Source organism: Egretta garzetta, unplaced genomic scaffold (assembly GCF_000687185.1).
Source record: "Egretta garzetta isolate BGI_Z169 unplaced genomic scaffold, ASM68718v1 scaffold1099, whole genome shotgun sequence".
NCBI classification, from domain to species: domain Eukaryota; kingdom Metazoa; phylum Chordata; class Aves; order Pelecaniformes; family Ardeidae; genus Egretta; species Egretta garzetta.
In genome coordinates, this window is record NW_009260835.1 from 457133 (window position 1) to 469388 (window position 12256).

Here is a 12256-nt window from a genome sequence, read left to right on the forward strand (position 1 = left end):
CTGGACACAGTACTCCAGGTGGGGTCTCACCAGGGCAGAGCAGAGGGGGAGGATAACCTCCCTCGACCTGCTGGCCACACTCCTCTTATTGCACCCCAGGATGCCATTGGCCTTCTTGGCAACAAGGGCACACTGCTGGCTCATGGTCAGCTTGTCACCCACCAGGACCCCCAGGTCCCTCTCAGCAGAGCTGCTTTCCAGCAGGTCAGCCCCCAGACTGTACTGGTGCACGGGGTTTGACCTCCCCAGGTGCAGCACTCAGCACTTGCCCTTGTTGAATTTCATCATGTTCCTCTCCACCCAACTCTCCAGCCTGTCCAGGTCCCGCTGAATGGCAGCGCAGCCTTCCCACACTTCTTGAGCTTCCCTATGAGGATGTTAAGGGAGACAGTATCAAAAGCCTTGCTGAAGTCAAGGTAGACAACATCCACCGCTCTCCCCTCATCTACCCAGCCGGTCATGCCATCGTAGAAGGCTATCAGACTGGTCAGGCATGATTTCCCCTTGGTCAATCTGTGCTGGGTACTTCTGATGATCTTCTTTTCATCTGCTTGCTTGGAGAGGACACCCAGAACGAGTTGTTCCATCACCTTTCCAGGGATGGAGGTGAGACTAACTGGCCTGTAGTTCCCTGGGTCCTCCTTCTTGACCTTTTTGAAGACTGGAGTGACATTGGCTATCTTCCAGTCCTCAGGCACCTCTCCTGTTCTCCACAACGCTATCCTTTCTGTTGCAGTCCTGGGGTGTCACAGGTGAAGCCAGGACAGGCACGCTGTGGGGGCATCACTGCCACCAAGCTGATGGGAGGCCATGGCATGGGGAGACGGACATGCAGAGAGGGCCAGCAGGGCAGAGCAGGCAGGCTCCAGAGGAGGGCCAGTGCCTGAGCATTGCTTGAACCGAGGGATGCCATGGGCAGCCAGGGAGGGCCACCAGGAACACCAGTGTGTCTTGCAGCAGCTGTCTTGCATCTGAGAGCAAAGGTCCCCTCCCTACATGTGCACACATCCCCCCAGCCCATCCACACAACAGCAAAGCATTGAGATACCCACTGGCAAGGGGCAGGGGCCAGGGTGGAGGCTGGATAGACACTAAACAAGACCTTGAGAAACAAAGAAGGGTCATTCCAGTACTTCTTCTCCCCGCTTCCAAGAGAGAAGTGGCTGTGAAAAAGGGACTTCTTCCTTTTCTATAAAGGCAACTGCTTCCTCCTATCTGCACGCTGCCGCATCCGCTCAGCTTTGCTGAGTGCTAAAGGTACGCTCCTTTAGCTTTTCTGCTTCTGTTACGCCATGGAGCTGCACGCTTGAGGAGGGAGAGCGGGAGACCCCATGCTGCTTCGGCAGCAGCAGGAGCAGCGCCGGGGCTAGTGCCTGAGCTGCTCTGAGATGGACTCACCCGAGTCCCTGACAGCCCCACAAGGCAGGTCACCCTGAAGCCAGCACCCTCCCTCTGGGGGGTGAGGTGCAGGATGACACATGCCGGGCAGGGAAAAATTCTTTGGAGGAAAGCTACACTGTGCTTTGGCTAGTAACCTCGGGAGAGAGGCTAGGGAGAGGGGGCAGATATGCATCACTTCCACTTAGACCATCCCTGGCCTGAGCTTATGGGCTGCAGGCAGGGACACCTCCTCCCAAAGTGGCAGGCAGCAGCTTCCCAGACACCCACCAGCCATCACTGTCACCCAAGGCAGCATTGCAGGGGGCTTCAGGAGGGCAAGGTGGGGTGCCAGGCCGTCCAGTATTGCTGCAGCATCCAAGGGGTTTGTACAAAACTGTGCTGCCTCCACAGCAGTGCTATGTGAAACAGGAGGAATTGAGAGCTTGAAACTTCCATTTGCTGGGTGAAAAGGTAACTGGAGAAATGTAGCTCTGTGGTATCTCAGATCTGCTGCAAAGTTAAGTCATTAGCTGAGCCCAAATCTTTCTCCTTAAAAGGCTCCTGATGTGCTATACAGCTTTCCCTCCCCCATCCTCTCTGAAACTGAATCCCCCAGCTGATCTGGCTGGGTCGCACACGCACGGACACATGCACACATACATACACGTACATACACGTGCACACATGTGCACACACACGCATGCACACAGACGCACGCAGTATCACGTGGAGACTCTGGCTGGGGCACGCTGGCCTTGCACCTATCCAGTTTCTCCCGGGTGCTTGAATTTCCCCCTGCAGCATTGGGAAGCTGAGCTGACCCCAGCTCCAGGGCACCTCCGAAGCGAGCTCAGGGGCCAGCCTGGGGGGGGCATGCCCAGGGCCAAACTCCCTAGGACATTTCAGCAACTCCTGCAGCTTTTTAGTTGGAGAGGGCACAGGAGGCTGCAGGGAGGCCCAGAGCTTTGCATGTCTGCCTCAGGATTGCTCCACTCATCTTTTCATTGTTCTTGGGTTCTTTAAATCAAGCAGAGAAACCTAAACTGGGATATAAATCCCTTTTAACATCATATAGACTTGAATACACAGAGGACCACAGGAATCCAGAGGCCCTGGGGCCTAACCCCCGCCTCCAAATATCAGCAGCAATCACTATTTAAGATTGGGCCCATGCTCTGGAAAATGGCTGCTGGTCTCACAGCACTCTGAATTGAAAAACAGCCTGCAGCAACAATATTTCAGTCACACAGTGTGCGTGAGTTTGTACGTGAGACCCTCCTCAGCCCCCAGCCCTGTTGTGTGGGCCACCACACGTTACGGGGTGACCCCCCCAAGCTGTCCAGCCCCACAGAGCCGGGGATCCGCTTCCCTTCTGCCCCCACCACCTGCCTGTCTCAGAGCCAAAAGCCTCAGGAGCGCCTCAGCCTGCACCCCAGCTGCTGCCCCTCTGCAGCGTTGCTTGGGCAAATGCATGTTGGTAACCCAGCATGAGCCATCGGAGGGGGCATTTCTTGGGGGTGCCACAGGTCACTGCAAACTGCTACCTGCAGCACTGCCTTTCTGGCTGGTTTTTGCCCCCTCTCTCTTTTCAGAGGTGTTAACAGCACGCTGCTGTTGATGCCTAACACGATGCCCACCCTGTTTCACAAAGCTGTGGTCACCCAGCAGTGTCTGTACTCCCCGCAGTTTTTCTGATATAGCAGAACTGAGGAAAGCTAATGGGCCCAGGTAATTTTGTCTTATAGAGCAGAGAATTACGACAAACTGTAACGTGCTTGAATCAAAATGACAGACCATGAAGTAATGTTTTTTCACTTTATGCTGCCTGCCCTTCCTGACCCAGCTATCAGCCGAGCTGCCTGCCACAGTGATTATTTCACCCGCCACAATGAAAATCTTTATTGGATGCAGCAAAGTCTTCAGTGTTAAAATCCAGCCTGCCTCGGAGATGAGCAGGATTTAGCTGGGACACAGCCTGCACAGTAGCCCCAGCTACCTGCTGCTTTGCCCAGGAGCTCATCACCTCAAACCGTGCCACGTGCTTTTCCTGTTTGAGGGGAAGAACAACAGAAAAAGTGGGTTAGTTTCGGCACAGATCACCTGCAGGGCAAATTTGCAGCCCTGCCTACAAAGCACAGCTTGGAAAATGTTGAAGGCAGGCAGACGAAAGCAGTAGCAAGGTGAAAAGTCAGCCATTTTCAGCCCCTCTCTCTAGGATGTACTGTTTGAAACTATTGACCAGGACCTCAGCCAGCCCTTGGTGGATGTGCCGGCACCGTGGTTATGTGGCCAGTATGCATCACTTGGCTTACAGTGCATAGGCAGCAGCTCGCTGACCTGGCAGCTGGTCCAACCTAGGGAAGGATGGATGTTACCGGGCTCCCAGAGCCGCTTCACAGACCTTCTGCCTCTTTGACCCTGCACCTCACCATCAGAGACATGCTTCAGTAAACCTGCTGGCACCAACCCTATCTGACCTCCTGCTGGAGGAGGATGATAGCAGCAGTGCCTGCAGTGATGACAAGCCCCATAGCTTCACAGGGCGTCCTTGTTTCTCTCTTTTGGGGGTCAACAAATCAGCCCGGAGCTGCAGGTTCTTTGCCACCTACATCCAGATGTTTCCTCCTGAATCCCACCCTAAACTTGGTCATTTGGTGAAGCTGCACCCAGGCAGTGGCACGTGGGGCAGGAGCAAGCTGTGCTCCTGAGCTGTGCTGTCCCTCCTTGGGCTGGCTGAAGAGAAGGCAGGGTGAGGAGAAGTTGTCTTCCAGAGGTTGTCTTTACATCAGAGTGAATTCTGGGTGCATCCACACTAGATATGCATACATACGCATACATGGGGGTTTAAAACGCATCGCATACTGTGCGGTAGGAAGGAAAAATCACAGCTGACTGCAGCTGCAAAGTAGACTTTGCAGGAACTACCTATGAGGGGATTTAATCAAAGTAAATAAGAAGTTTCCATATCAATCACAAAAAATGCATCAGGCTGCCTGTCAGGACTTGTTCTCTGGGGTGATAAGATGCTGCAAAGGACTTAAGATATTCTCAGATAAATCAGTGTCTCAAGCATTTTGAATATGTATTCAAATTTTTCTTCCATCGGCAGTTTTTGTCTGACAGTTTTACAACTCCAGCTCCTTTTCTGCTGCAAGGATGTTTCCATCAGTCTGCTGGAAGGGGAGGCCCCACTCTGCCGAAACACTCAAGCAGGTGCTGAACTTTACACTTTTGAATAGCTCTGCCGAAATCAAAAGTCCCCACTGTCCAGCTTTGGTGGATCGGGGCTTCATTAAATGATAGGAAGCTGCACTGGTGGTATGCCTGAAATGGTTCCTTGGGAAACGAGCAGCCGTGACCACCGCATGCAGCACCTGTCCATGTCTGCGTTAATAGGATGAGCTCTGACCTTGGAAAAAATCCTGATTACAACTTTCATGCATTCTCTGCCACCGTGATTTCTGTTCCTACTGTATACTCTTAAGGGTCTCAGCTTTTGCATTGCAAACTCCTGGAGGCAGCAAGGCTTTCTAACTTTGGCTGCAAATATTTGCATACACGCCGAGCTGCAAGAGACTTTCTCCACCGTTTATGCCTTCTTTAACACAGCTCTGTTCTGCTCATTTTTTCTCACTTCTCCTCCAGAGGGAAAGTGACAGAGTCAGCCACAACGTGCCTGCAAGTGCTGCGAGACAGAAAGCCATAACCATCCCTTCCCCCCGCTCCTTCTATGGTTTTAGATAATTAGTTGAAAAATTATTTCCTTGGTAAGGCTACACCAGAGAAGAGGAGTGTATGAAGACTTTTAACTAGAACTGGGGAGAATTGTTTTTGACAAATGTTTTATTCTCCTGGGGAAAGAAATGGTTCTGCGGTTGTTGTGAAACAGCGCTCCAGTTGGGGTTTAAGTTTTTTAGGTGGTTTTGACCAGCTATTGGCATTCAGGGCTTGTTTCGTGCAACCGATGGCCAAGGAGGGAGCGGCTGGGACCTCACTGAGGCTGGCAGGGAGGCAGAGGAGGGGACGTGGAAGGTCCGGTCCCCCTTTCCACCTCCCACTGGGAGAGCGACACAATTCTCCTTTCCTTGTTTTTTCATTTCTTTGTCGTGGCTGGGTAATTAGGTGTTTTATGCCAAATGAACAGCTCGCGCAGGAAGAGCTGGGAGAGACCTACCTCAGAGTTACCAAATGACTTGGGGAGATCCTGAGTTAAATCTTTGCTCTCAGCATGAAGAATGGCAGGGAGCAACATGAGCTCCAGTGCCCTTTCCTCCGAAGCATGTCTCCCAGCCATCAAATTAGAAAGAAATCCCAAAAGAGTAGATTTGGCTACTCGGATCATTTGGAAGAAAAAGGCTTAGCAAAAACCTGATTCCCTTCCCCAGCAAGAGGCTTGGCAGGGCAGTGTTTCTGTGCCACTATGGGCAACTTGGCTATTAAGGAAGACTGACTCCAAAAAAAAGGTCTTTTTTGACTACGAAGGTATACATTTCTATGCCGTTTACCCCAGCCATAGATTGCTTGTGCAATTTTACAAACCAAGCCTCCAAATCTGAAAGGTGAAATACAGCGATGGCTGACTCCATTAGCCCAATAGTTTATTTGTTGCTGGTATTTACAAAAAAATACGCACAGGCTATTCAAATTTGGTTTTGATAGTTAATGCACAAGTTTATCAGAGAGAGAATATATCCTGTGCTTGTACCCACATACAGTGTTTATTTACACTTTTAAAGCATGTTTACTGTCCTTAGCAAATAGTATTTCCAAGAAAGCTGCTCTCAGGTCAAGCAAATAGCGAAGCAATCTGAAGACATTATTTAACGAGGGAAGTGACTCACCAGCTTAACGACAGGGAGGCCTCCACAGTGGGCCGGGATACCAGGGCTGGAAAGCCAGGCGGAGGGAGGAGGCCCGCTGGCATGGAACAACATGGTGCCAGGCAGCTGGGGGGGAAGGGGGCTTGCAGCCTCCGTGGCTGTGTCATTTTGGAAACCCGAGTTGTGAACAGGCATTTTTGGATGGTGCGGTGTTTTTTCCTGGGAGGGTTTTGCTGTAGAGATCCCCCCAGCTGTGTTGCAGGGAGCAGCAGGGCAGTGGGCAGAGCACAGAGGTGCCCGTACCCCTGGCATGGGCCAAGCACATTGGAAAATAAACACCTTTGTTGTGTTTCCCCCTCTTGCCAGGGCCTGTCTAGCCCAATGCTACGCTGCCCGTCCCAGCGTCTCCTGGACAGGATAGTGCGGCGCTACGCTGAGGTGCCAGATGCTGGCAGCATCTACATGGACCACCTCACCGACCGGGACAAACTGCGCCTCCTGTACACACTGTCCGTGAATTCACATCCCATCCTGTTGCAGGTAGGTACCACTTTGCCCCCGCTTGAAACACCACCCCACAGCTCCTTGCAAGCCAATCCTCGCATGAGACGTGCACCAGTCCCTACCTGCAGAGCAGTCCCAGCCCTACACTTTGGCAAGCTCCCTAGCCTTCATGAAGTGAGTTTCTTCTATGGGGTTGGATGGCTGAGGTCAGGCAGACTCCTGCAGTGCTCCTTGCATCAGCCTGGGAAGTTGTGGGGAGATACGGATGCCCAGCCCCTTAAACAAATCAGAACCCAGACAGGTTATTGCACTAGCACGCTGTGAAAGCCAGGGTTTTACACGTCCCCAGTACTTCACAGTGTTATGTTTGCATTGCTGATATACTACTTAAAACCACAGCCTGTTTATAAAAGAGAAAGAACATGCTTTAGCATGGGAGGACCAAGACGCAGTGTTGAGGTTGAACATGGACTTGGGGAACACTGATTTCCCAGGCTCCATGTGCCAGCACTGTTTTTTTGGTTTACGTGCCACTGGTAACTAGCTCCATAGCAAAGTGCAGCTTTGCAGAGGTATTTGGTGGGATCCCAAATACAACTGAGCTCTCAGTTTGAAGGCAGAGAGCTGAGAGGCCTCCCACCCCTCCCCTGGTCCCCCGCTGGCATACCTGGCATGTGGCACCTCTCTTCCCTTATATGTGTTTCTGAGGGAGTATCCTCACCCATCCCCACCACCACCACACCTGTAGTCCTCATTGTAGTCCATAGTCCCCACCTGTTTCTTTCAACCCTTTGAGATTCCATGAAGAAGAGAGGCAGTGGCAGCATCTATCTCCTGCCCCAGGCCACTGCTACCCTCAGTAGCTCACAGGGCTCTGCCTGGTCCCAGGGAGGGGGAATGGTGCTCGTGCTCCGGGATTCTCCTGGGGCTCATTCAGCCACCCCTGCTGCAGCTCACTGGGGCACGAGGCTGTGGCTCTCAGCACTGTAAAGATACGGGAATGCAGCTTAAAGAGGTGAGGAAAAATATGCCAAAGAGAAATGTCTTGATTTTACGTGGGTGCCCAAAATGCCTTCACAGCAGAAGGGAGAAGCAACCTTAAGCATGAAACAGGATGAGTTCATAACCCTGCCTTGGCAGGGTCTGGGGCACTGGGGAGACAGACAAGTTATAATGTAAACGGCAGAAAGCTTTGTGTTGACATGGCTCAGCAGTCACGCGGTTTGGTTTCCACCTAGGATGACCGCGCTGCTAGTACGAGCTGCAGTGATGCAGGGAGCCCAGCCCAGGTGTCCCCACTGTGGCGAACACCCAGCACTTCTGTCCCTGAGACTGCAGAGTCTCTTGCAAAACAGCCAGGCAGTTCTTACAAATTAGCAAAATCTGCTTTAACCCCACCTCACCTCCAAGCCTTCAGCTATGCAGCGCTCATGAGGCACCCATCAAAGGCTCCATAAAGACACCTAAAATTAGCTCTTCTGTGGCTAAAATTTTCATGAATTTGAAATCTATTATTATCTTGGTCTTTCTGGTTAGTCTCCCTCACAGAATAAGTCTTGAAATATCAGATTCTTCTTCCTTAATTAAAAGCAGGAAAAAAAAAAAAGAAAAAGAAGCAGCATAGCTACTCCAGGATGGAGCAGTCCTTCCCTGGCTGCTGGGGCAGGCTGGGGTGAGGAAGGATTGTGGGCTGCTTTTGAAAGCAAAACACAACATCGGTGCTGCTGCTTGAAGCTGGCCAGGGCACTTGGAAGTCCTCCAGGAGGGAGGTGGGCCCATGGGCAGAGTGCAGCGGCCAGAGGGTAGGGGCAATCCCCCTCCTGTTCCCTTTCTCCCGGCAGATCTTTCCTGATGTGGAGGGATGGCCCTTCCCACGGTACCTGGGCTCCTGTGGACGGCTGGTGGTCAGCGCCAGCACCCGGCCCCTGCGTGACTTCTACGGTGCGGCTCCCGAGGTGGCCGCCGACCTGGCCCTCCAGCTCCTCACCGTCCTCCGCTCCATGGGCACCAACGACCTCAACTATTTCTTCTACTTCACCCACGTGGACGCTGGCACCTTCGGCGTGTTTAGCAACGGGCATCTGTTCATCCGGGATGCCAGCACGCTGGGGATCATCGACAAGGAGGAAGGTACACAGCAGGCTCCATGGCTGCGCATCTGTCGCAGGAGGGCTCAGCAAGGCAGGGGAAACGAATCTTTCACCTGCTACGCTCGGCTCTGCTGCTGATTTTTTTTTTTTTTTTAATCAACTAAACATCTCTTGCTAAATTAAATAATGAAAATCTCATGGAGAGATTTGCTGACAGCAAAAGCATCAGCAGCTTCTGCCATCCTGGCTCTGAGTTGGGAAGGCAATAAACCTTTTTTTTGTGTACTCAGTGGTTTGGTGACCAACTGTGGGTGCTTACATCCTGCCCGGCCCCCTCTGAGGCTGACAGCAGCATTCAACATGGACGGTACTGAATGCTGTCATTTGAAGTCTTCCTAAATCACTTCTGTTAAAACTTTTGCCACAGAAATGTCAATATTGGCAAGTAGAAATTTCATAGCTTCATTTATTTTAAGTATTGAGTGAAATCATACTCTTTTTAGGTGCATTTATCACATTAACTAATCATCATTATTACAACAACAAAATCCCCCTTTTGTCATTTTTACATAAAAACAAGAGTTAGTGTTTACTTGTCACAGGTTACATTGGTCTACTTCTGGAAGTAGAGCTAGTCAAAGACTATTCCTCCAATAATTTAACAATTTTGGTTTGCATGTTCAAATTTTTCAAAAGGCCTTTGCTCAGCTCACACATTCAGTTGAGTAGATCTCAAATATTCAGAAGCAGCTGTCAGAGAACTTTCCACTGGGTTTCTTTTTCTTGTCCCAACAGCTACTAGTGTTGACTTGACTCCAGCTAGATAAGCTGTTGTTGCAATTTAATGATTTTGGGTAACATAGAAAAATTATAGGTTTGGCTATTTGGGGTAGTTTTTGTAGGAACTCCGCATTTTAGGTTCGTACTCTGGTTCTTGTCTCTTTTTCTGCATCAGTTTGACTCAACAGACTCCTCTCCACTTCCTCTGTCAGGCGGCACTGCAGAACTCTGTCATTCAGAAAAATATATATATTTCAGGAGTGAGAAAATTGGCCCATATACAGCTACAGCACAAAGTACTTGGTGGTGAAAGATAGCTGTATCCTTTAGATAGCAACAAGCCCCATGTTAAGACAGAGGTACAGACAAATGTGATTATCCAAGATTTCGCTACAGTGCTTCTAACAACTGGTTTAATTGTCTCTAATAGGGAGCCAGCTGATTGACGGCCAGCAGGAGTATAAAGATATATTTAGCTGTTTGACTGTGGACTGCCAGTCTGCATTTGTGTCCTGTAACTCCATCAGAGAGAAGCACAGCCTCGTCATGGTGTGTCAAGAGCTTTTGCCTAAGCTCCTGAAAGGGAAATTCCTGCAACCTGTACAGGAGAAAATAGACAGCTTCCTGCAGTACTGCGCCAACGGCCTCGACGACGACCAGGGCATCAACGAGGCGGTTGCAAAGCTGGCAGAGCTCCTGAGACCTCTGCGGTCTTGTGATTCCCGTTTTGCCTACCGCTACCCCGATTGCAAATACAGTGACAAATATTGATGGCTTCAGAGGAGGGGTCCCCCAGGAAGGACTGGGGCAGTGTCAGCCCTCTGCCAGCATGGGAAGCAAGAAGGAACCAGGCTAGCCACAAAGAGCTGCACCAAATCTGGGGCTTCCTCATCAAGGAGGAGGAGGAGGGAGCAGAGCGCACATGGGATTTATTGTTCATCTCCCAGAGATGCATTTGTTACATGGGATGTTGGACATGATGTAAGGCTTATGGATTATTAGCATTATTGTGAGTGACAGACACTATGGGATTAATAAATCTTATTCATGTACTTTGGCCTTGGAAGGGTTTTCCATGCCATCCGTTAAAAAGAAACCATCTGAAGGCAGCACACTCACAACTAGCTAGCTAGAGGAGTTTATTATCAAGAAAGTCCTTCTGATCGACATGATATATACATAATGTGGGATGGATGGAAGCATTTAAGACTTTCCCTGTGGGGATTTTCTAAATCATAGATAAACTGAACCACCAGATCAGTTCTGTACCATCCCCCATAACAGATCACTTTTATAAAATATTTAAATTTTATTACTTTTATGGCACACAGAACAGACAGATGCAGTCAACAGCATTAAAAAGCTGAAAGGCCCCATATTTCTTGAGACTTAATTTCTCCAATGTCCAAATATAATTACTTTTAGTCTCTTCCAAGATGTCAGAGAGTAATGGAGACTAGTAAAAGTTCTTGTTTTAACATCAGAAAAAAAACCGGCACTGGAATGTGCTTGTCCAGTAGATACTTTCACACTTTTGTCTCTAAAGAAAACTGAAGGAACCATTTGCACAAAACCATTTAAATGGAAAAATTACTGTAAGAGGAGAAACAACACAAGCAGAGGATGAGAGATCAGTTTACCCTGAGCCCGATGAGACTTGCTGAACACTCAATACTCCGGCGTAGGTGCTGGGGCACCCCCTGAGAGCTGGGGAGATCTAAGTCCTGGCCATCAAGAGGTACAGCCATCCTCATCCATTTTCCTTTCAAAAGAGGAATCAGTAAGCCAGTCCTCAAAGGAGAGACTCAGGCACCTGAAATTTGGGATGGAGGGCTCTTTTTTTTCACAGCAGTGGCCAACCCAAGGGCTAGACGAAGGTGCCTCATTTTGTGGGGGAAGGTTGCAAAAGTTGCAGAGTTGCAAACCACAACTTTCTCACCCAGGATCTGTCAGTCCCCATCCCATGTGCTCCCCGTGGGGCATTAGAGGCCCACACCAAACCTTCCCTGATGTCTAGGGGACTGCCAGACCTCACCTGGGTTTGAGGTTTCCTCCTGTGATCCAGGTGCATGGGAGTCAACAAACAAATTTGTCTGAGCTGAGTCAGAAACTAGACTTTCTGGATCCCCCATAAGTATATTTTCATCATGGAAACAGTCTTCCTTTAGCCACGGTTCAAAAAATAAATCAGTAACAGCATAAAAGCAGAAAAAGGTGTGAGTGCATTTGCATTGCTGATCATTGTACGGAGTTACTGGGAGCAGTAATGCAAGTCAAGATTTTGAGTTGGCTATGGAGGGGCTCTGTGTGCGCAAAGCACCCGGCCTGGGCTTAAAGTCAGGTGTTGTAGACAGATTAGGCACCCAAAACCACACACTGGTCTGACACTGGGGAAATCTGGCCCAGGACATTTATCTTATCTTTCCTCCTGGTGTGAAGTATCAAGTGCACCTTTCACCTCTCAAGAAGTAGAAACACTGAAAATAATCTGTAGGTAAATTTAGCTCCAGGCCCAGATGGTCCGACAGCAAAAATGTTTAAATATACAGCCTAAGCTACGGCTGCAGCCCTCTTTCTTGATTCCAGTCTATTTCTACTTCATGGCTCTCATCCAGTAAGAAAAACATGTCCTTCACTGGGATCCATAAGGCTGACTAACAATCTGTTTTCAACAGTTTTTCT

The 12256-nt window shown here is 49.8% G+C and overlaps 1 protein-coding gene across 1 annotated transcript in view; it reads left to right on the forward strand.

Annotated features, from left to right (window-relative positions):
* The window catches only part of DIPK2B (divergent protein kinase domain 2B), an 18229-nt gene extending 6406 nt beyond the window's left edge, over window positions 1-11823 (forward strand). The window contains exons 3-5 of the mRNA XM_009646990.2: window positions 6567-6740; window positions 8546-8834; window positions 10005-11823. Coding sequence (XP_009645285.1) covers window positions 6567-6740; window positions 8546-8834; window positions 10005-10345 — 804 coding nt within the window. The 3' untranslated portion in view covers window positions 10346-11823. The remainder of the gene's footprint in view (window positions 1-6566; window positions 6741-8545; window positions 8835-10004) is intronic.
* Window positions 11824-12256: the final 433 nt, after the last annotated feature.